This window comes from Leptosomus discolor, chromosome 2 (genome assembly GCF_034619465.1).
Source record: "Leptosomus discolor isolate bLepDis1 chromosome 2, bLepDis1.hap2, whole genome shotgun sequence".
Lineage (NCBI taxonomy): Eukaryota > Metazoa > Chordata > Aves > Leptosomiformes > Leptosomidae > Leptosomus > Leptosomus discolor.
In genome coordinates, this window is record NC_141392.1 from 105,231,823 (window position 1) to 105,256,327 (window position 24,505).

General features: G+C 39.5%; 1 protein-coding gene across 2 annotated transcripts in view; it reads right to left on the reverse strand.

The window, feature by feature from the left end:
- The window catches only part of FBXO25 (F-box protein 25), a 33,707-nt gene extending 9,671 nt beyond the window's left edge, over nt 1-24,036 (reverse strand). Inside the window, exons 1-8 of one of the 2 annotated variants that reach the window (XM_086482504.1) lie at nt 24,008-24,036; nt 20,090-20,233; nt 12,151-12,260; nt 10,793-10,842; nt 8,057-8,149; nt 3,622-3,715; nt 2,690-2,874; nt 586-768 (exon numbers count right to left, since the gene is read on the reverse strand). In XM_086482504.1, the coding sequence (XP_086338630.1) occupies nt 586-768; nt 2,690-2,874; nt 3,622-3,715; nt 8,057-8,149; nt 10,793-10,842; nt 12,151-12,260; nt 20,090-20,226 (852 nt within the window). In that variant the 5' untranslated portion in view covers nt 20,227-20,233; nt 24,008-24,036. Of the gene's footprint in view, nt 1-585; nt 769-2,689; nt 2,875-3,621; nt 3,716-8,056; nt 8,150-10,792; nt 10,843-12,150; nt 12,261-20,089; nt 20,234-24,007 lie in introns of those variants that run through there. The other variant, XM_009956246.2, reaches the window with a different exon arrangement.
- Nucleotides 24,037-24,505: the final 469 nt, after the last annotated feature.

The following is a 24,505-nucleotide window of genomic DNA, read 5'->3' on the forward strand; positions in this document are numbered from 1 at the left end:
TCACCTAGTCTGATTTTGTCCCAGCATGTTTTAGTGTCAGAAAATGAAGACAGTTCTGGAGGCATTCCTACATTACTTTAATGCTTTTTAGGAGGAAGTGACAGAACAGTACTATTTCGCTTTTTGTTCTTAGTTTCAAAATCTCAAGCACATGTTCTATTCTTTTTTGCAACTATCCAATTTCAGCTTCACCAGACCGTTCATGTAGCCTAAAAGTTTGAGCAATCTGTCTGCCTACCTTGGCTAGTCAAACAAGTCCTGCTTTGGCTACTAAAATTAGAAACACCTCAGAGGTATCCTCTACTGCACTTGTTGGGGATTGTGTAGTTTAAAGAAAAAAAAAAATCATCTTACGGTGAACATTTTTTAAAATAACGCAAGGAAACATCCTGATAGTGATCCTAAACTCACAGACATGCTGAATACCATTTTTAGTATGAACCAACCCCTGCAAAAGAGAACATTTTCACTATTACTGCACACTGACACATTTTTACGGCAAAAAGGGTGAATTCACACTTCATTATTAGTATACCATATTGCAAAGAAGAGGGCCACATTTATGCAAGTGACAGAGTTTCTTACCTGCTTTTCCGCAAAATGGTACTGGCAGAGTTTTTTCCACAACTGTCTGTCTTCGCTGAGCATGTACAAAGTTGGGGTCACTTGACCCAGAGTAATAATGTCCCAGCCATCAGAGAACCTGTATAGGATGTTGTTCAGCATGTGGAGAGGGAGATCGCTAAGCGTAAGACCATTGTTGACTTGCTGGAAATAAGAGTTGAAAACTTTTAACTACAAAAACTCGACAGAGTAAGGTATAAATAAAACTCTTACTTTAGAAAGATCTCAGGTCTTAGGTTTAGTTCATACAAAACCATGGCATAATATCTGTGGATAATTCTGTGATACTTTGATTACTTGGCTACCATATTCTCTAACTGCTGTTGTTGAAAACTTAAATGATTACAGGTACAGAAGGAACTACAGACTGTAGCTTCATAACTTTCAGCTTTCCTACTATTAAAATAAACATATCCTAAATTCTTTATTTAATTTTCAAATAATTTTAAACTACTTCTGTTCTCAGAAAATAGTTCAAGAGTATACAGTCTTGAAAACTATGGTGTATTCAATTCCACCTTTGCAAGAAGTGTGCTAAAACCCTAACTATAATAAAGGTACGAACCAATTATTTATGATTTGTACAATAGCTTCAGTTTCTCAATTTTTATTAAGAAACAGAGCACATGCCATTTTGCCTTAACACAACTAGAATACAGAATATAGGACTGAAGAGCAGAAAAACATTATGAAAGTCAGAGACAGAAGAGAGTAGGTTCATTTCTGAAGTTTGGAGATAGTTTCCCTCATACATAAATGAGGAATTCTGCCGGGCCTGACAGATCAGAGCACTGAGAAAATTTTCACTGAGCGTATACACCTCCGCTGAACTTTCTCTTTAACGTGGTAACCTACAGCGCAACTCCTACGTGAGGGAATCCGCAGCCGATACTGCCAGGTGGCACAAAGCCCGGTGCGGCTGGAGGTGGTGTCCCAGCTGGGGAGGGAGGGAGGGAGCGTGGGCAACTGCCGGCCTCACCGAGCAGAGCTGCCCCGTCACAAGGCGCTAACAGCACAGCAGCTGCACTCGAGCTGGCTCTCACTTCTGTCAGTTTGTTTCACAACCATTCATCTCACTTATAGACTAGACTTTCCATAGTGTCATCTGTTATAAACATCTCTGGGACTATCGTTATGTTCAGGACTATGTGAGCATTGCAGACGCAAGATTTCTCATCAGTTACTTCAACCAGCATAAAACAGCTCAGATGGAAGCGGCACGCTGGAAAGAAACAAACGTAGCAACCGCAGTGTCTCAAAACTGTCTGTGCTGTGGTTGCTTGGCATGTGAGAACTGCTGAGACTGGGTTCCCCATTTCTCCTTTCTGTTCCAAAATTAGCCGTTTTACTCAGATACCCGGCACACACAGCAAGGACAATTTCAAGATTTCATAGCTGAAAGCAAACAGATGAAACAGGTGTGTGACTTCACTGTGAGCGGTATCTTGCAGCATTTCTTCTTCAAGGAGTAACCCAGACAGGTTAAAAAAAAGATTGCCTGCTTATCATCAGAAGTTTCCACTATAAAAACCTGGAACAGTGCATACCACATGCTTTAAACAAAATTGCACGATCAGAACCCAGATGCTGAAGTCATTATTTTTTTTTTCCCCATTAATAGCAACTGTGCTAATGAATAAAGTTGTAAAATTGCTACTTGAATATTTTATTTCCCTTATCTTGATCCACCTCTAAAATTCCTTTTAGATTTTTATTTTTTCAGTAGTAGAACATTCACTTTGGAATTAAAATTTGGTATTTTTCCATCTCTATCTGACAATCCAGAGACAAACATTTTGAAATTTATTTGGGTGAGAAAAACAATTACATCTACACATCTTTACCACAAATCAGCAGTACAGGCACTGCAGCAGCCCTCATTGGAAAAGAGCTACTAAAATGTTAGAAAATTGATTCCAATTCATTAATTTCATATTCCTTCTGAAATAGAAAACAAGAATAACTGTTTAAGGTGTATTTCGAACTTTGTTCACTTACAAATCACAAACCCATGTTCAGTACAGCTTCCCTCCCCCAGTTACTTTAGCATGACTTAATAACATACCTTGTTCATCTGAAGGTTTTTTAGTTGTTGTTGCCACAGAAGGATAGTTTCTAATCGACAAATCCAAATATTGATGTTCCCTACCAACACAGATTTTCCTACTCCCCTAATCAGTATACAGAGAGTAGAACTCAGATCCTGTAGGAGATCTTTGATTAATCGTGGATTATATTGGTCTTCCATGACTGGAAAACAAACAAAAAAATGCAAACAAATAAAATTTGGTTAACTGAGTTAACCAAGCTAATACAGTTAGCTCAAACTAATCAACACTTTTTTAGATGAACTAATTACAACTCAACTGTTTGTTTACAAATAGCTGCCCTAATTCCCACCATAACAGTCATTAAAGCTGTTTCATAAGTGCAAGATCAATAATTAACAATTTCACAGGCAAATCTGATGCAATGTTTCATGCTATGCATTTAATAAACTTAATGCTTAACAACTAGTTACAAATCCGATTTCTTCTGTTCAAAGCTGATAGTATTACATCTCCATTTAGTGTGGTTACCAGAAGTTTTTTTGTTCAATATTATGTAATAGCTTTTTTAAAAGCAACAATAAAGAAAAGCAGTTATGCATTTTAAATCTCAGTACATGATGCAAACTGAAAAACAAATACGTTACTAATCTAAAAGCTTTCACAAGTCACAAAGAGTTTAACTTAATAGTAACCAATAGTTTCTGAATAGAATCTAATTGTCATTTAACTTCACCAATCTGTTTCAACAGACATTATTCAATAATCAAGAGAAAACTTGTTGTAACTGTGGGATGGGAAGTATGAAACCTTTCACTAATTAAATATGCTATTGCATTGTCTTACAATGTAAAAACAGTTAAAATAAAGCTAACAAAACCCCCTCAACTGATAGCTTAGTCACAGCAATGAAATGTGAACAAGCAGATTACAAAATCTGAGGTCTTACCCTTCCGCACAATTTTGTCCAAAATGTTAAAGTAATTCTTCTGTGCTGCACCACTCAGTGAAGTTAACTGGGATTTTGCAATTAACTGCAAAAGCTAGGAAAAAGAATTAAAACTCAGAAGAATGACAGAAGGTTTCAAATACACACTTTCAGTATGTACATTCACCTATAACAGCCTTGAGCACTGCAACTGTATTTCATGAAAACACAACTGCAGATTTCATAAAACGAAGCAAGGCAAACGTGGAAAGCTTTAGGCATTCCCACTCAAAGAGATGTGCATTTTCAAAATACTACACAAATACTAGTGTTTATCTCTGCGATAGAGCACATGATATATGGTCTTTATAAGCTGTAATGAAACAATGGAGGGAGTCTGTTTTGCAGGCTCACAAATAGAGATGTGGTCTTTGACGTGGCTGGGTCCTAAAGCCCCTGACAGATTTGGTGGCCAGGAACATTACTCTGAACTGAAACTAACTACCAGACTTCTAATTTCCAAGTGAAAATATCATACTGGTCAAACCGAGGTGTGATGGACTTAGTACGCTACTTTCTGCTCATGGAGAGGACATGCTGTATTTTACCTAAACCAGGAAAAAAAAATTCTGTATCACTCCCACGTTCAGGTCCCTGGTAGAAGAAACCACAGTAACCTAGTAACAAGCAGTATGCATACTCTATTAGTACCTTTCCCTTAACTACACAGTAAGGATCTCCTAGCTGTCCACATGTTTCTCTCTGGAACCACTGTGAACAGAAAAGTGGCAAGAACAGTGGGAATGGTCTAGGGGAAAGTAACCAGAATAGCTTAAGTTCTTGCTGCACATGAAGGCCAAGCTGTAGCTACTAGAGGCAGCCCGTGCTCCATTCTGACACCTTTGCTTTTACATTTTACATTCAGTTTTGTAGCTAAGGACTGTTGCCTCTTCAACAAAACCCAGTCTCTCGGTATGAAATAAGAGAGACTTCAATGTTATGACAGTACTGCAATGCTTAGAAGTGTGGCACTGAGCTTTACAATTGTGATTCATAATGCTGAGCTCAGAACAAGTGTTCTCAGTACATCAGGAAGGGAAGGCAGGGAGCAGAAACCAGCAGCCCTTAGAGTGCTCAAAACACTAACCTGCAGAGCTGTGCTTTGTAGGACAGCATGAACTGTTGGCACAGGGGGGGAACAAAGCCTAAGCCTGCCAAAAATTATTTTGTATCTTCATTTCTAAAACATCAATTTGATACTACACTCAACATTAATTTTCCTTTGGAGGAAGAGAGAATACACCTGTTCTCTCCCTGATTGAATAACATTCCTTCTGGCTTCTCTGCACGATCCCTGACAAAACATTACGTGCTATGAAAGGAGGAAATAATTCTCCTGATGTATTTAAACACAAGCAACCTATTCACACCGTTTGAGACTAAGTATCAGGACTTCTTTCTTGGTATTTGCAAAGCCTTTTAGTTTGATTAATAATTTAGAGAACACCTAGAGGTCTCTGGCAGCTCGCCAATTCTGGCAAGCATGTACATTTCTCAATTAAAAAGAAATTCTGTTATGTCACTCAGACTGAAGCTCCAATTGAAGAAACAAATTCCACCTGTCCGATTTTAATGAAGATTCCAGTTCCAGTGAAAGTCAATAAGCAAGAAGTAAGGTAATTTTAACAGGTGCACGAGTACAAGGATCTGACATGAGTTCAGTCTTACTGATCTGTGCATAGCCATGGCTTATGTTGTCTACTAGAGGCTGTAACTTTGAATGGATCAGCTGTTTATTCAAATAGAAACATTTGAAGAAAGATTATTCATTATCAAACTCAATGTATCAGACATTTAACAGCTAAGAAGTGATCCTTACGCTACAGCACAAATTAAGTACATGAAAACAGCTGATCCTACCTCCTCCCCCCACTGCCCACCTTAAAAGGATCCTGGGCAGACATCTGTATTAATTTTTAATAACAATTGGAAGGGTTTTGGTTAGTTGGAGAGTCAAAATGGATCATTTTGGTGGTCTGGGATCAAAGAAGAACTATCCAGTAGCACTTGGTATTTAAAAAAAAAAGTCGTCTTGATTTATATCTTGCTACCTTAAACGCAACGAGCAGAAGAACACAGATAAAAGTAATCATCATTGCATTCATGCATAACTAGGAATAATTCTTGGAGAAGAAAAGATAGGAACTGCTGCATTGCATTAAGTGAGATCTACACAAACATCTTTCACCAGTAGAAACTCCAGGGAAGTAAATGAGAACTTGTGTAACGCAGATAGGCACGGGATGACCTGCTTCTTAAGTTAGATCTCATAATTGCAGACTGGTTTAAAACCTGATAAAGCAGATTAAAGATCCTTTTTAAAAAATCTTTTGCAACTTCACATAATACTGACATCCACACAGATGTTTTAATTTATTAGATGCATCACCACAAATGTTTCTCAAGTCAACAAGTTCTACAGCTACAGCAAGTTCTGAGCAGCAGCTGTCATTCACATCGATCGTGTTTATTAGCAGCTCAGTAGCTTTTAAGGTCTTGGAGGTACAGGTTCTGTCCCTGTTGATAAAAGTCAGTTTGCCTCCATCACCTCAGAGAACTGATGCAAAGATACAATTACATTTTTGTAAATTGTAAAACAATTCTAGAAATTTAAGAATTTCAAATAAACGCTAAAACGTTAGAAAAAAAGAATTTGGGAAGCCTGCCTGCTATCCTAAATCCACCCTAACTACTTGGGGTCTACCACTACTCTAGTAACAGTTGGATCACAAAGCCAAATTCCTAAATTTTAAAAGTATCGCTCCTTTTTCAACAATCTTAACCCTAGATAACTAAACCAGCCATTTAATATTCTTCAGGAAACAGAGAAACTGGTCAATGTGCCTATGTTAGAATTTGTACTTTGTTCTGATCAAGCATTTTGAGCAACCCAGCTTAGGCACTGCAGCATCTAAAAAACATGTAAAACTAGTTGTGGATTCATTCTACCTGTTTACCATTCAAGTGAGGCACTCAAGGTTGACACAGTTTATAACACAAACTTTTTAGATGCCTTTTTTTTTTCTTCCTACTGGTCGAGGCTGAAAAGTCTTAGGAAAGATCAATGTTCTTGTTTCTGCTCCCAAAACAGCACTAAAAAGCAGTGTTCCAAATGACAATGCATACGTATATCAAAAAAACTGCAAGGGGAATAAAACAGGCAAGTACCCTAACCACTAGCCTGGAAGCAAATCCCTTTTGCTTTGTTTCCTTTGGTCCCACATCTCTTGTTTTTCTGGAAGTATAACACACTGTCTCAGCTTCACAAGGACGGGTAGGAATGTGTTTTCTCTCCAAATACTCCACGGCCTAGTGGTAAGGGTGTTCTCCTGGTATGTTTATTTAATTTTTATTTGTGTCTTTTCCAAGTTCTGGATGCATTCCAACCACTACATTATTTGTGAACAGCCTCACCACTGAACTGAACTCTAGTCCTGATGTATCTTACATTGTGAGCTTCTCTAGTAGTTGGGACATGCACTTTACTATCTCAGGTTAGAAGACAAAAAATACTTGGGGCTAGAGAAAGATCACCATCTCCCAGAACAGGTATTTCCAAGTGGGTAGCTGGTTAGGAACTTGGGAAATTAAGGCATAACATTATGTGGCTCCCTGAAGTACAAGCTACGTAGTTTTGGAAAACAGGCAGATAGCACCATTGTCCAGAACTTCCCAGGTTCGACACACTTAATTCTCAAGTTAAGATGACCTGACACAGAGAAGCTAACATAGTTAGAAAGGGATTTTCCAAGGAATCATGATATTAGTATATCATAATTGTTTCTACAAATTTTATGTAGAGACAACTTGCAATAAAACTCATTTCTGGAACACAAAAAAAAAGGGGGAAGGCTGAAAAAGCTGGGGTCTCAAGTTTTAAGGGATGTTAACAAAGATAAATGCATATCTGTCTTGTCCTAGATAAAAAACAAATGTGCAATGAATCACAGGACCGTTAAGAAGCTGCAGAAGAAACAAACTGCAGATTATTTGCAAATCAAATATTCTTCTGGAAATTGCTATTTTAAGCATATTTAAGATGTATTACACTTCACTATTTTTGGTTGTATAAGATTATTTTGCCTTTCAAGAGAGTTCACTACCCAGGCTGATGAACAACAACTGAAATGACCACCAGCGCTTCCCTGTAAATAAACAGCACACTGGTCATCACCGTCCTCCTCGAGCTAAAGGCTTTCACAGAGCCATATAATGAGTTTTCACCAAATGAAAATTACTCAGTTTAAAGTTGCTTCATGCAGTATAAATTACATACGGACAGGATATTTATACAGTCACAAATCATCAGCTATTCAGTGCGAAATTATTTCTTTTGTACATATAAGCACAACAGCAAATGCATTTTTAAAATATCTATATAAAATAAAGAGCTTACTTTGACCACGTAATTGAACCTTCTGATGTCCTGAATTGCACTTGAAAAGTCTAAGCGGTTAAAAGCTTCTCCCAAAGTGCAATAGCCATGTCTCTGAGAAGAAGAATAAACACACTTTAAATGGAAAAAAACAACGATAAAATTGAGGAAAATATCCAGAAAAGCACTCTGCCATGCAACTGGTGCTTATGTATACCATGCTCCCTGGAAATATAATGTATCTGGACTGAAGATTTATTTAATTTCTTGCAGAACAAATGAAACCAGACACGCTATTTGGAACTAATGGTACGTAGGCGATGTTGCTCGACAGCAAGGCCTTTATAAATTCATACTAATCATGCAATCTGTAATCACTGGTATTTGAGCACCCTGGGAATCTCCTCCACTATTGCACGGCCACAATGCTGGCACTCTTTCACGGCTAACACACTCCCCGTTTGCTTCAGCACGAGGTAGAGCTGCTTTGTACAGCAGCCTGAGCTTACAACCATAAGCATTAACTGACCGAGTTGAAGTTTGCATTTGAGGGTAAGAACACAGCTACTTGCTCCTGGAATTGGAAGAACAAACGGTCTCAACATCTAGAATTTATTTTCTAGATGCTAGAAGTTTAGGCACAATTTTTCTTAGGAACCAAGAGCAAGAGGAATTGCATTTTCTTTTGGTACTTCTGCACAGGTGTCTTAAAGTGAAAATGGAAGTTTCAGAGGCTGTTGTGGAACTACTTAAGGTGGTAGTATCAGCCCGAAATGACATGAGATCACATAAGCTGAGTAAATTTAGAGCCACAAAGCCACAGGAGCCTTGGAGCAAATATAATGAAGCTAGAAAACCCCTACAACTGATGAAAGAGATACTTGCAGAGCAGTGTACTACTGTGGCTTATCAGCCCAGGGAAGCAGGGGGATAACTAACTACTTGAAGTTCATTCCTAGACCGATTTCCTTACTAAATTGTGTGACGGTGAAAAGATGGCCATGCAACTTAATGTTCCTTTTTGCAACCCTGGATGTACCTCAGTGGGACCAGAGACAGTTGACTATTCACTGCAGAGTGGTGGTAATTACTCCCTATTGGTTAATGACCAAATTCAGGATTGTTCTGCTTCCTCATCCAGTTAATACACCTGAGAACCAAGTGTGCTGCACACTTCACAATATGCACAACTTGGCTGGTGAACAGCAGTGAATCAATACAAACAAAAAACTTTTGTTGAAATTCAAATATTTGTGGCTGTTCTCTGGCTAAACAGTTATCAAAAGGGCATGCTTAAATGCATTAACATGAGAGGTACATTTTCTTGAACAGCTGGAAGCAGATTTCTATGAAACTTCATCTCTACCTCTCCAACGTACTATCATAACAACATTACTTGAAGAGCTTCTCCTACTTCATTTCAGCTATATACTTGTGCTTGTTTTGGTTTTCACATCTTCCTTATCAAGACCTTCCTACTCTTGTCATTTTGCCCTAAAATTCAGTATTCAGTTTGGAAAAAAAGTCTCCTAGTTGAGACAGACATTTCAAAATCAAGTAAGATTACAACCTAAAAGGAAAACCAGAGCCTCTCTAAATTATGGTTTAGATTAGCTTAAAAAGTTGTTCTGAATTTTTTGGTTCAAGTATGCTTATTCCTTCCTACTTATTCATTCTTCTTAACTTTTAACTTTTTATTCTAAGCTTTTGAATTTATACAAGGTATTACTTGCAAAGTATTAGTGATTAATTCTAAACATCCCCATTTTAATTTTTTTTCCTATATTTTAAAAATAAATTAAAAAAACAGGAAAGGTGAATGGTCAATTATTAGATGACAACAGCAGTGACAAGAATAAAGTGATTTGTACACCAAAATATTTTGTCCACTCTGAATGGACATGAAACCCAAGCAAATAAATCACACATCACTAGTACACCAACTTCTGCACAAGTAGGGGAAAAAAAATAATCCCAACATACAGGTTACGAAGGACAGCAATGAGTGATTTTAGGCAATTTGTGGTTTAGAATCAGAATATTTTGTGTTGGAAGGGACTTTTAAAGGCCATCTAGTCCAGCCCCCCTGCAGTGAACAGGGACACCTTTAGCTGGATCAGGTTGCTCTGAGCCCTGTCCAACCTGACCTTGAATGTCTCCAGGGATGAGGCTTCTACCACCACCACTGGGCAACCTGTTCCAGTGTTTCACCATCCTCCTCAAAAAACTTCTTCCTTATATCCAAGCCTAAATCTACCCTCATGTTCTCTTCATTGTTGCATGACACAGTTTCTATCCCAAACTGAAAGCATCTGGACTTTGTGGAATACAAAGGTCCCCTTCGTAAAGTTTAAAACTGAAGTTTTACTTGTTTATATTCAAATTTACACCAAAAATCTGAAATATCAGTTAGCTACCTGCAACCATCTTTGAAGGCATTACTCCAGTTTTGCAAATACTTTCAATTTTAGTGCAAAGACACGCAGTACAGATACAGATGAGCTTGAAGTAGCAGAGAACTGTATGTCCATCCTTGCAATTCCTGTATCTCTGCCACAGTGACCCACATAAAAGTCACTTTGCTAGCTGCTTTTGCCTCACTGTGTGCAGGTGTACTATGTTGCCAGGAAAGAGACAGCTGAATATCACCCCTAAGACTAGACAGCACAAATGCTTTTTTTTTTTTTTTAAATATACTATTTGTCAATTAAGAAGCACAAAGATTGTAGGAATTAACCCACAGCATGAAGGACTTACTTCCCTGGTGCTTTCTTTATGAACATAAATCCATTTTTCACGATAAAAACCTAAAATAAAAACCAAAATATAATCATTTTTAGGCTCCCACTTTAGGTAATGCCTTCTAGAAAGAAACTGAACAAAACAGATCATCCTCAATAAAATGCTTCATAAGATAGGAGAGATAGTAGAACAGTTTTAATGAAGGAAATTTATAAAGGCTGAGAAGGATGGCTACAAATTTTCAGAAGTTATATACTTCAAAAACATAAAGGAAAAAGTTATATAATTTTACAGTTGGTACAAAATTGGAAGATGTAGCACAACTTTTGTCGACAGTGTACCAACAACAGTCAATTTCTCATCCAAAACCCCTGATCTTTTTTAATCCAACACGCTCCTTAGCACTTAACACAGGAAAGTACCGAAATGAGCAACCTTTTTGTTCCTGACCACTCTACCCCTCTAAATCTGTTTTACTTCTGTAAAAGGTGTCTGCTCCACATCCACTTGGTTCAACTACTTGTAGAATATAAAGTCAGTCGTACAAGACTACTAAAGGCAATTAGGCAGACCTTCAGCTTTCAGAAGTCTAGTATATTGTCAAATGAAAGCATGACCTTAGATAGAGCCACTTGAACCTTTAAGCTCAGACAAGCCTGGGGAAGCTTGCAGCTTTCTGCAAGACCATCTCTGTTACAATTTTGGGAATATACAAATAAAGGAGATCATTTTAAGATCAAAGCATTAGAAATGCCAGAAAGTTGCTAATGAACCTACCTTTTTTTTACCTACTCTACCAAATTCTCTGCTTCAGTAAGTTTACTTGCTGTCATACATATCTGCAGTCCAAAGTACAGGTGATCTTTTAAGAATGGGAATTGACAAAACAGCTTTCATATTTTAATTTTTTAAAATAGGGGCTTTTCTTCAAAAAATTCAATACTGATAAAGTCTTTACTAAGAGCTGTAGGTATTATGACAAAATATATTTATTTATGAACTGATTTTGGAGTTGTATCACTAAATAGAATTCAAACTAAGCAGAAATAAACGAGCTGCTTTGGTAAGCAGAAGCTTCCATAAGCATCCAGAAGAATTTCATCTAAAACTAACCCACAAAACAGAACCTGGTTAGTATCAGAAGATATTTACTATTCTTAAATGAATTACCTTTGGGGGAAAAAAAAAATTAAAAAAATCAATGCCACAGTTCAATTAAGACGTATCACTTTGACACCAGATTTTGCTGCCACCACAGAAATAAACATAATTCAGGAGGCTACTCTATAGATGAATATAAATAAATGGCTGTTATAAAAGTCTACTAAACCTAAAAAAGTCTTCTAAAATAAATGGAAAAAAAACAGCCTTACATTGTGAATCTGTGTTACTCCTAAAATGGTCTTTTTTCCTTTTCTTGGCTGCAAACTCACAATCTTCAGTACTGTATATTTCTTCATCCTCATCATCATCAGTTATGATGCTGAAATAAAACACATCTAATTAGAACAGCAGCGATTAAATATTTAAGATGTATACAGCTTATAATTTTCTGCATTAAAGTCTGCCAGCCAGAAAAAAATTATCATGTTTTTAATGATATTCCTCCACCTGACTGTCTATAGCAACACATACCTAGAGAGAAGCTGTCTTGCTCTTTTCTTCCAAGTCGGGCTGAATTCTGCATCAAAGCAAATACACAAAAGTATCTTCCTAACAGGTATCTTGTAAGCCACTACTGACATTTAGGAAGGACTACTGAGGAGACAGTACTAGCTGGACAACTGGCTGTCTGCAAAGCTCTGGTGTACAAAAGTTCATCATATGAAATGGATCAAGCTGTGAAAAAACTGTGCACACAGGTAAAAGTCAGTGCAGAATTACTGCATATCCTTGCATAGGCAGAAAGCCAGCAAAGACAGACATCTCTCTTACTACTGTCAACTTTGGGGCAAAGAAAGTCTTTCCTTTATCAAATGCTTGAATCACAACACTGTCTATAATGTAGGTGTCACAGCACTGTTTAACAATGATTTGTACCGCACCAAGGACCATGTGGTCTACCCCCCTCTCTCCCAGAGACTCAGCTATACCTACGTCACTTCCGACAGTTAGCTATGTAACCTAACACTGAGGATTATTCTGAATAATCATATAGATAGCGCGATATTAAATATATATGTATATATTAAAAAAATATATAAAGAAACTATTAAAAAAGTTTTGCTGGATGAACTAACCTTTCTAAAATTCATATACATTTAAAAACTGCCTGTGCTACATAAAGTCTGCAGTTTCCATAAGTCTGGCTTTCTGTTTTTGCAGATAATTATCAGGACCAGCAATACAGATAAGAATGGGCATTCATTTTTCTAACACTGAGAAGGAAGATACTTCATATGAAAGCCACAGTCTCATATAGATAACCAGAATAACTAAGAATATTTGGTAGTGTTGTTTAACTGTAGGACTGTTTATTTCCCATTCTTCTTTGACAAGAAAGTTGTATATAAAACTCCTCCCATTCATTACTATTTTTTAATCCAAATTTGCCAGATGAATCTATTTATCAATGTCAGTTTGAACTTCAAATTGCACCAGCAGCAACTGAACACTGTAAAACTGAAGGACACCAGTTTATTAAAAAGTAACCTGTATTTGGGCACTAAGTGGCAAAAATCAAATTGTCTATTGCTACTAGCTTATACAGCTAAAATTTTCAAGCTTGAACCATCTGTTAAGGAGGATGACTAAACTACACTGTAAAAAAGCTTTGTTTTTTTTTAATTGATCTAATCAGTAAACACTAGCTCAGCTTAAAGAAACACAAACTGAGAATACTCAGAAATAGAAATTTGTTTTCCTCTTAGGTTTAAATCCTGAAAAAAAAAATCTAACATACTCCTGCATTCAGATAGAGCTCAATCCAAGGTGAGGGCCTTAGTTCACGTCTTACCATTTTTAAAGCAGAGGATAAAGACTCAACAACTTCAATATTCTATGCAACATTGCCAAATACCATATCTGGTCAAACAGCAAAGGAGTTTAGGGAAAAGGAACGGGCAACTGACAAAGGCAGAACATCAACACAGACAGGTTATTTTGATTATGTAGCATTCCAATCCATCAGGTTTTTTTCCAAAGCTATCATAAAGGAAATCTCTCTTTAAAAAAAAAATCACAAAAAAATATTAATTTAGCTATGTTTGAGCACATTGACTGCATCATCACATTGTGTGAGAAGTTATTGCAGAATCTGAAAAGTTGCTGCAGAATTAGAAGTAAGAGCCCAAAGCTCCCAGACCTAGCTTTATCGTCCTAACAACAGATACAAGACAGAGATACAGCCTGATATTCTGCAATATAATTCAGGCAGAACAGAAACACACCCATTCCACTGACCCAGTGCAATGGGGCGAGGAGGGGAAGCAGCATTCCTGAAGGCCTGCCTTAGAAAAGGAAGGTTAATCTGGCAGGATTCCTTTTGCTCCTGGAGAGGAAGTGTCCCTAGAAAGCAATTTATACCAGTAACATATCTGAAGTGATTTAAAGCCCACCCCTGCCTCCCAACAACATACACCTCCTGAAGCACCAGATAAAAAAGCAAGGCAGCTTAAGGACAGTCAATTAATACAAGGAATTGCAAAGATGAAGAGGGCTATTTCAGCACTTTGTCAAACATTCAAATTTGCCTGTGACATTCCTGGAATTCAAGTCATTTTAGGAAAAAGACAAATTTGACTGATCTCTGAGGATCTTCTCATATAAGGCTTTATTTCTTCATGTTCTGCCTCACTTCACATGGAGAGTCTTTCCCTACCTATCTGTAACCATCGCCATTGTTCTTGACAATCTTTAAGTCTCTTACCAAGAATGAAAGCAACGGTCCCACAGACATCAGGAGAATGGGACAGAAATACAGGCAGTTTCCCAGTGACTGTCAGCCTTCCTTCCAGAAATCTGGAAAACTGCTAAAGCTAGGAGAAGCAGAAGCCGGGGCAGCTGACCCAAGCGGGCCAACAGAAGTATTCCATACCATAAACACCATGCTCACTATAAACTGGTAAGTTTGCTGGGGATGGGCCCTCTTCCTCAGTGGTCGCCATCCCTGCAGGGTCTTGCCGTCACTCTGCTCTGGAGGCCATCTCTGCCGCTTGCGTGACTGCCCTGCTTTCGCTGGAGCTGTGGTGCTTGCAGGCCTTGACATCCAGCACCCACTGCTGGGAGCGTGCAGCTCGCCACCACTACATGGGCCGAGTAGAACTTTGTGTACTTTATATTTGTATTAATATTAGTTTTTTATTATTATTTTATTAAATCTGTTTCCATGTCAACCCATGGATTTCCTTTCCTTTTTGCAAGTCCCCTCCTTGGGTGCGGCGGGGGCGGGGGGCGGCACTGGGTAATAAAAAAACTGACTAAATGAAGACAGTAACAAAGCTGCTCCATCATTTTCAAAAGCAATCCCTGCCCCACACCTAAACACCAAGCTAAGATACAAGAAACCAAATCAAGTGCTGCAGGTGCCATCTGGTACAACAGAAGCCTTAATTTGATGTTTTTTAACATAATACTGCACATGACATCTGAGTGCACCTGGAAGGACTTAAATACATACATAATAGTGTGAATTTACAGCTAGTCTTACTTTCTTGTCTTGATGATGCACTTCATAAAAAAAATTATTCTAAAGCTTCTAAAAGCAAAAGTACCTGGTGTCCTTAGAACTACAATACCCTACATAAAAAGCAGGCAAGAATGCCACTTTTTCAAAAAAAGTAACTTCATAGCAGTATTTAAATAACCTCTTGGGTATGAAACTTAAAGTGACAGAAAACTTGACAGTTTTTTCATCCAAACTCCAATTCTTCCTCATCCCTTTGCTTCTTTTCTAACGGAGGAGGAATGCCCTCAAGTCAAGCAGTTACCTACAAAGACACACTAAGTGTTTTAGAAGACACTCGAGGCTATTTCCAGCTTGACTATGAATGGAAAATCCCGAGGTAAGTGCCTGCACCAAATAACTGTATAACATATTTGTCAAATGCCAAAATTATCTAAGGCAGATTCAATTCCAAGGACTTCTATCCAGTGCCAAAACCCACTTTTGTGAACGCTGTATCTCACAGAATTCAACAAGCAACACCGCAGGCTCAGATGACTACCCTGCCAACCCAAGTAGTTCATACGAGCCTAACACACAAAAAAGAGTATCACCATTATTAAAATCTTACTAGATTAGTCCGATTCTCTTTCTTTTACCTCAAAAGGAAAAGTATGAGACAGCTTTACTCCTAAGTTGCAGGCTAACGAGAGGTACTTACATACAATTCTGTAAGGCAGTGCTGTTCTCTCTCCCCCACCAAGCTTCAAGGACACAGTGCCATGGCACTGGAGATAACATCTGTGCTAGAATTTATGGGTACAAATTGCAAGTAGTTGCGGCCAATATTCAGCCCACAGAGCCTGAATGACCACTGCCTCAACCATGTTTCCAGTTACTGTATATCTTGAATACAAGGCACACTTCACTTACATAATTTAATATTAATTACCCAAATAAGGAAGAGCTACAGAACTGGGTCTCTTTTTTCCAATCTCTGTTTCCATAAATGGAACTAATTTAACGTGCAACTATTCAAGCATTAGTCCAAATCATTTAAATTGTGTCTGCACAAGTGATTATATTTGTTCAAGCATGGTTATCATTAGGTCCACCATTTTTCACTAATTCATCAACTGGATTCACCAAGGCACTAGATGACTAATTGAATAAGGTAAAAAGTTCTATTTTAATAAAAACATATTCTTCAATTTAAGTAAGTTATCTCTTGAAGGTTTATTTCTGAATCTGTTTATAATTAGACCTTTTTAATTTCTGAAAAGAAAGTATTTGTAATGGATAAAAGAATATTCAGCAGATAACTATTGATACTTTTACTTGTATTCTCTTCTGTGAGAGAAAGAGGGTTTCAGTCAACTACAGAGCTTGAATTTATTTCTTTTTAAAGGAAAACTGCTATAACAGCTCCCTGGAATACAATACTGAAGTACTACCTGTAGCATTATTTCTACAGAATATTTTGCTGAAAAAATATTATTTCATTTAATGGGTGTAAAATAAACAAAACCCTGTTAGACTGCCAGACTGGCATACACCATCATCCCTATTCACAGGGCAGTTTAAAAAGAGACAAATAAGTATTTATGTACTGTTTACCATATGCTTCTTCCACAAGGAAGGAAGCCTCATTCCTCCTCAATTCTACATCAGGTTAACATATATCTCAAGCTGAGCTGTCTATTCAATATACACAGACATTTGTTTCAAAATAGCTTAAGACTGTACAGAGAACCAGCTGGCAAGACACAACACACTGCTGTATTTCAGTACTTTTTAGTAGGGCCTGTAACAATAGGAGAAGGCGTAATGGTTTTAAACTAGAAGAGAGCAGATTTAGACTAGATAAGGAAGAAATTTTTTACAATGAGGATAGTGAAACACTGGAACAGGTTTCCCTAAGAGGCTGCAGAGGCCCCCTCCCTGGAAATGTTCAAAGTCAGGTTGGACAGGGCTTTGAGTAAACTAACGTAGTTGAAGACGTCTGTGCTCACTGCCAGGCGGTTGCACTAGATGGCCTTTAAAGGTCCCTTCCAACTCAAGCCATTCTACAATTCTATAATATGAAGCCCTGCACATGGCATAGAAGAACCCCATGCCAGCGTATGACTGGATAGGAAGCAGTTTTGCTGAAAAGGAGCCAGGGCTCCTGGGGATAACAAGCTTAACAGAGGTCAGCAGTGTGCCCTTGTGTTGTATAAAGCCAACCGCACCCTTGTCTGAAGCATATCCCAAAGACTGAAAGAAGTAACCTTCCCCCTTTATTTGGCACAAGAAACTGCATCTGGAGTACTGGGTAGGGTTTGGGGCTCCCCAATACAGCAAGAACATTGGCATACTGGAACAACTCCAGCAGGAAGTTACAGAGGTGATTAGATACCGGAGCACATGATGCATGAGGGTCAAAGACCTGCGCTTCCTCAGTGTTCAGAGGGGTGGTGGAGGGAAATGTGATTACTGTCAATATCTAACATGAGGGTATACATAAGGTGGGGCTAGACTGTAAGGTTAGAGGACGTGGGCAGCAATAAGTCAAGTGTTAATGGACACAATCTGTTGTGATAAGAGAAAACCTTATTAGATTGGATGGGGGCGGAGGGGCAGGGAAACAAACAAGAAAAAAAAAAATCACAGTGAGGGCAATGGAGCTTAGAACAGGAACCCAGAGAGGAATTTCCATTTTTGGAAATGCACAAAGCTCAACTGGGCAAGGCCCTATACAACCTGACCTCAGTTGAGTATGTGTTTGGAACAGAAGACGCCCAGAGGTCCTTTCTACCCTAAATTGTTCTACAGTATTAAGCAAATAGACACTAATTGCTGTTTCGCAGCAGAAGTTCTCATAGATCCACAGTTCAAGTTGTAGTCAGAGATCCAAAGTTCAAGGTGTAGTGAAATTACTCCCAAGTGGTGCTACTTTGCCAAGAGGTACCAATTTGAGTTCTGCAGTCTAAGTTTGGACAATACACATTTTTAACTGAATACATAGAAGCAGAATCAAAAAAATAGGGCCACAGAATATGGTGTGGCTTGCCTTTCCTAAGTAGAAGAAGTGTGAGATAAAGGTGGGGAATTTGGGAATCACTACAGATGAGGGCATCTGCTGCAGACTAGGTTGGTCCCTGTGTTTGGGGACCCTGACAAGTTGACAAGCTAGCCTAAGAAACCCAAATCATGAAACATCTTGGATTGCATGAAAACTTTTTCCCCCCCAGAGCATTTAATGAATAATCCCTTCAAATTAATGTACCTATTTTAGTGCTCAACTTTAATGCTCATATCTTTCCAAAACCAGTTGATTTAAACCTGTTTCTAGCAAGACAACTCTAGAGGAGTTCAACACTAACACCTTTCAAGACTAAGAAAAAAAAATAAATTAGTATTTTTGCTTGAAGCAACAATAAAAATACCTCACCTTGCTCTCTTGAGAAGAGATATATATATATATAAAATCAGGATCAGAAGAGCAAAAGTCTTAACGATATTCGCAAAGACAATGATCATTTGTCACACTTGCCAAACGATATTCATTAAAGTGACCTACAAGACATAATTATTCAGTAACTGTGCAAATAGCTATCAAAATTACGCTAATTTCCTTTCATTTGCCAACTATATCATTAAAGGCATATGAAAGAGGGAAGAAAAGATTTTTTTCAAAGGTATAAGGCAACTTTATGTTGGAGGCTTACTGACCACTCTTCCAGACAAGCATAGTCTTTTGTATCCACAGTGGCCAGACTGTGTGGAAAAAGAAGCCCAAATAAGATCAGCGACAGATGAACATAAAAAGAAAAAAGGCATGAAGAAAACAGTAGGTCAAAGTAAGCTTAATAATAATTCTTCAGTGCTTGATAACTCTTGAGGTTTATTTCACAAATTTAGAAAACACAGGTGTACAACCACAGCAAGTCATGGCTTGCCAGTAAATTCCCTCTAAATCAGATCAGTTACTGTATCAGTTACTGGACTAACAACAAAACACTGAAAGTTCCCTTTTCTCATTATGAGCACACTATGCTGGAATTTAGGACCAAGAATGCTATCCCTGAGACCTACTTCTTCATGGAGAAACCAAGTAGAAATTTGTTTTGACAAAACTATTTACATCACGCCAATCTATGGGCATCTGCCACAAGTATTACTTTATTTGACTATTATCTTTCTCACCTGTTCTACAGGAGCACACACAGTCACATATTGTGTTGGAGAAATACCATGAAACTAACATTAATTGTGTATTTTGAGCAAAAGCATTATATGACTGCCATAAGCAGCTCTAATCCAACACCCAATCAGCAGAAAGTCTTCATTCACTTCCAGGTAACATTTCAATATGCCTGTTGCACTTGCAATTTAGAAGTATCACCTAGTACTTGACAGGTTTTTGCTTGGTTTTGTTGTGGGTTTTTTAAGGCTTTTTTTTTTTTACTTTTAAAGACATACAATATAAGAAGGGATCTGTCTACCTAAAATAAGCAACTCACAAAACAGTGACAAAAGACAATCTCCATAGGGGGTCTCTTGTCTGCCTAACTAAACAAAACACATGGTTGCATTAGAATACTTCTAGCATATGCAGATGACACCATCTACCACAAATGCTTGCAGTCTGAATGGAAATTAAGCCAATCTTGACCTTTCCACCTGCTATTAACTCATGCAGAACCACTTTTTTTTTTTTTACTCACACAGTGCGGCTGATCTCATTCAGCTGATTATTCCCATCCTCAAGTGCAGGACTGAAAGGTTCACATCGTTTCCATCCATCTTCTGTTTTAACCCATCTCCATCCAGGGGATCTCCAGTCTTGGCCCAAAAATGGCATGGTTTCTCTACAAGCAACAAGAAGATTGTTTGTGTATTATTTAGTTATTAAGAAAAGTCGCAAAACTTCTTGTCATTATTTCAGTTTCCTCTTTAACCTTAAAAAAAAATCATAATGATTACCTTGAGGAAAGAAAGATCTCTGTAAAGTGTCCTTTTTTAAAAAGAGATGCAGTGGTTTTGTAAGAACATTTTTGTTCTGTAACCTCATTCTTCTTGTCTTTCAGCATTTATTAGATCAAGGTAGGTTTCCTAGTTCTTTAGAGAACAAGGAAAAGAATCGTGGTAGTCCAGGAAAGGGATGAGACCTGACTAATAAATGGTTGTTAAAGAGTTTGACAGGCCACAAAAAAAAAAAATATCAATGTGTCTCCTTTCATTCTCTCTAAGGCTTACAAATACTGACTTTGAGCTACACTATATAGTGATGTTTCAGTAAAGGAATTTTCATCTTCCCAAACATTTTTTCAGTTGTTGTTGAAGGTCACCTCCCACACTAGGCTGTTAACTGGGTACCAGGACAAACAGAGACTGCCACATAAAGTCAATTGTGAAACGTCTCCTCAAATTCCTACAAACTGATACAAGTCATCACAGTTGTATCATTCAAACAGCGTCCTGCTACCCTTTTTCATAAGGCAGATTTGCTCCTGACACACTGTGTAAGAATCTGAACACAGCAGTTTTCTACACTTGGAAGATTCTGTCCATGCTAGCTTTAGCCCTCTTCTTTCCATTCATCATGCACAGCTGTTGCTCCTTAACTAGAGATTTCACATATAAGCTGTACAGGGAAAATAGTGTTATCATATTTGAAACATATGTTAATACATAACATCAACAGCTTTGTTCCGAACAAGTATGCATGTTCTAGTATTTTTTCAAGCTGATTAGGCCTCAAACATTGCTATGAATTTATTTATCCATTTGCACTCTTGACAGCATCTGCCCAATATACTAGCTAGAACAGGAAAAGGCACAGAGGCATAAAAAGCCTGAAGAAATACAAGTTGAGTGAGCCAGTAGTTTTGTTTATTATTACTTTTTTATTAGCTTGAAAAAATATTTAAAATATTTCAAAAATACTTACATTGATAAAGAATTGTTGGGAAAAGGAAGTGAAAACACAGAGACAACATACTTGCAGCAAGGTGGGAACATATTGTTAGAAGTTAACAGGATAAGTTACAAAAAAATCAGGATAAAGAAAAAAGATTACTGAAAACAATACAGGAAAACATGGAATATTTTGTTCAAGTGGATGAAAGTAGCTGAAGTCCAAAGCTAATCATAATTTACAGATTAGGATGCTTAGTATGCTTTATAAATTCTTAAACTTCGCAAAAAAAAACCCCACCCTGTGGTTTCAAGGTATTGGGGCACCTGTGTAAGAGCTATGTGTAACTTCCTCCTAGGAAGCTGTACTGGCATTTAAAAGGACATGCTTCAATAGTTACACGCTCTGAACCAGACTGCTTTCCAGTTCTTTAGATCCTGAAAAGGGATGGTCTTTCATTGCAAGGTTTCAACACAGAATAAACGTCCTGTCACTCCTCAAAAAAATTACATTAAGTGTTTTCAAAATAACAACAATGGTATCAGAAGTGCACACACGACTACTGATGTCTGCTCCAGAAAGTAGGAAGCTCCTGCAAAACCATCCGTAAGACAAAAAGCACAGAGACACAAATGGTTTCTGCACACGTATGATATATTCAGCACATTATTTTCTAAGGAGAAAAAAAGCTATTAAAAAATTACAAATTTCTTTAAAATTACTTAAATATTTGTGGAAGATTACAAGAAATGAGTGAGGTTGGTATACGTTGACCTAATTTTTCTCCAAAGAAACAGATACTCTTAGTCCAAGACATAGTTTCACTAATGCACCAGCTGAGAGCGCATCTATCAGTAGCAATTCCACAAAATGACCTGTAGTCATGCTCGAAGGTTGTAGCTTATGGAGTCAGAAATGTAAAAGTATTCTTTGAGCAACAAGGCATATGCGACTAGAAAAATAAAAAATCCCATTGCTTCGCGATTCCTGTAGGACTGAAGTGTAGATTTGACTGTTCTTCAGAAGCAGATGACCAAATTTTAAGAAGCTGCAGTGCATTAAACTTCTCTCCTACGCATCTCTTTACCAGGAGAAGCAATTACAGAGTATGACTGACTGGACAGGTAAGAAGAGTCATGCTTCTGCTCTGCCTCCACTCAGACTTTGCTTCCCAGTACAGCACTGCACCAAAGCATCCCTGCAGCTTCCAGACCAGAGCTTGCTTTCAAGAGGTCCAGCATATTTCACGTAGTATACTTTCAGTAACAGCAAGCAGATGATTACTTGTTAAAACATTCACCACAACAAAAGAAGAGCTGCCTAGATTTCAATTTTGGGGAAAATGCAGTGGGACAGGGTTTTTTAAAGCAAAAGAGGACTGGGAAAGGAACTTGGTCACTAGCTAACAAGAGTTTAAGACAAGATGTTGATCGCATTTAACTTCTTCCTAAAAACAAGAGTTCTTCACCTTGCATCATACACCTTTTCCTCAGGAGAGGGGGAAAGAGGACTGAGGAAACGGGAACAACCAGAAAGAAGCAGAGGAGGGCTGCATATGCCAGTTTAGAACAGTTTGGGATTACTGTAATCCTCCAGCCATCCTTGTGCTTGTAAGGGAGTTCTACTTTCCATGAGGTAGATCACTTACCACATGAGCAAAAATCACTGCAAAGCCATTCATAATTGCAGCAAGTCATCCTATTACTCTGCCCCTGTACTGCAGATCTCATCTGTCTATATAATCCTACACTTAAGAACATGTCATTATGACCCAAACCATTTTTGTTATTCAGTAGCAAGACTGTTGCCAACATGACGGGAACAGGCAAGGTCCTCTTGTTTCCTAACAATCCAACAGCACGCCCCTCTTCCTTTGGCATGCTAACAAAATCTCTTTAGCAGCTCAACTTCCAATAGAAACTGCTCCTTTACAGGCAGATGACTTCTTGAACTACCTTCTAAGGAGCTAGCCCAGGCAACCTCTGTGACTCAGCGGTCAGAGTCTGCTTGGAGATTTCATCACACCCCATGTTTTCTCATATCAAACGACTGCTCAAATTAAGTCTCAAACTTCCGCAAGGCTATGATTCAACAACTCCTCAGCTCTTCTGTTGCCCACCTCTACCCTGATTCTTATTTCCCCAAATAACAATTTTAGTGCACCCAGGCCATGCAGATCTCAGTTCTCAACAGGCACAAATGCTCCTCCACTCCAACTGAGCCGCCTGCCCCAGGCTTCTTCCCTCCAGCCTGCTGCTGCCCCAGCCCTGCCTTCTCCCAATTTCCCCATCCTCATGCACTCTATTGATATCCCAACACCCCACTCCTCCAGGCAGGCTCCAGACATCTCCCCACTAGACCTCTCCATGCTGCTTGCTCCGTTCCTAGCCCCGGCCCCATTTTCCCATCCTGACCCCAACACCTTGTCCCAAACTACTCCAGCTTCACACTCCCCTAAGGCCCAGTCCCACCCCCCCACCCCCCAAGCTATGCCCACCCATTCCATCCACACTCAGCCCCAAACCCCTGGGCCCGTGGGCCTCACATACACGGTCCCAACAGCCCGCCGCGTCTCACTCCTGTACACCCGACTCCTCGCACTTGGGCCCTCACCGCCCCGGCCACATGGGCCCCTCACACCGCCCCCCGGGCCCCTCACACCGCCCCCCGGGCCCCTCACACCGCCCCCCGGGCCCCTCACGACAGCAGTAGCGCCGCTCCCTACCGCGCACGACGGGCCCGACACCTCCTCTCGCGCTCAGCGCGGGCCGCGGGGCTATTGACGGAAGTAACATGGGGCTGCGCTCCCCACGCCCCCCGCCCCGCTGATTGGCCGCCGGCCGCCGCGCTTGTTGCTACCCGGCGGCGCCCTTCTCCATTGGCGGAAGGGAGCGGCGGCGTCACCGGCACAGGAGCGTCACGTGAGGGGGTGGGGGGAGCGAGGCGCACGTGTCAATGTTTTGGTCGGCTGGGGGCGGGGCGTTGTGGCGCGCGCCGGGCCGAACAGCGGCGGGGCGGGGCGGGGCGGGGCGGGGCTGAGGCGGTCGCCGCGGGGACGAGCGGGTCCCGGCAGGCCGTAGGGAACCGGGTGGCGGGGGGAAGGCGCCGGCTCTGGGCGGCCTCAGGGAGAGCGGTGGGATTCTGGGGCCTGGGAGCGGTGGGGAGGGCGGTGTTAGGCGGTGCCTCGGCCAGCTGCAGTCCGTGTGCGCCTCCTGTCCGGGCG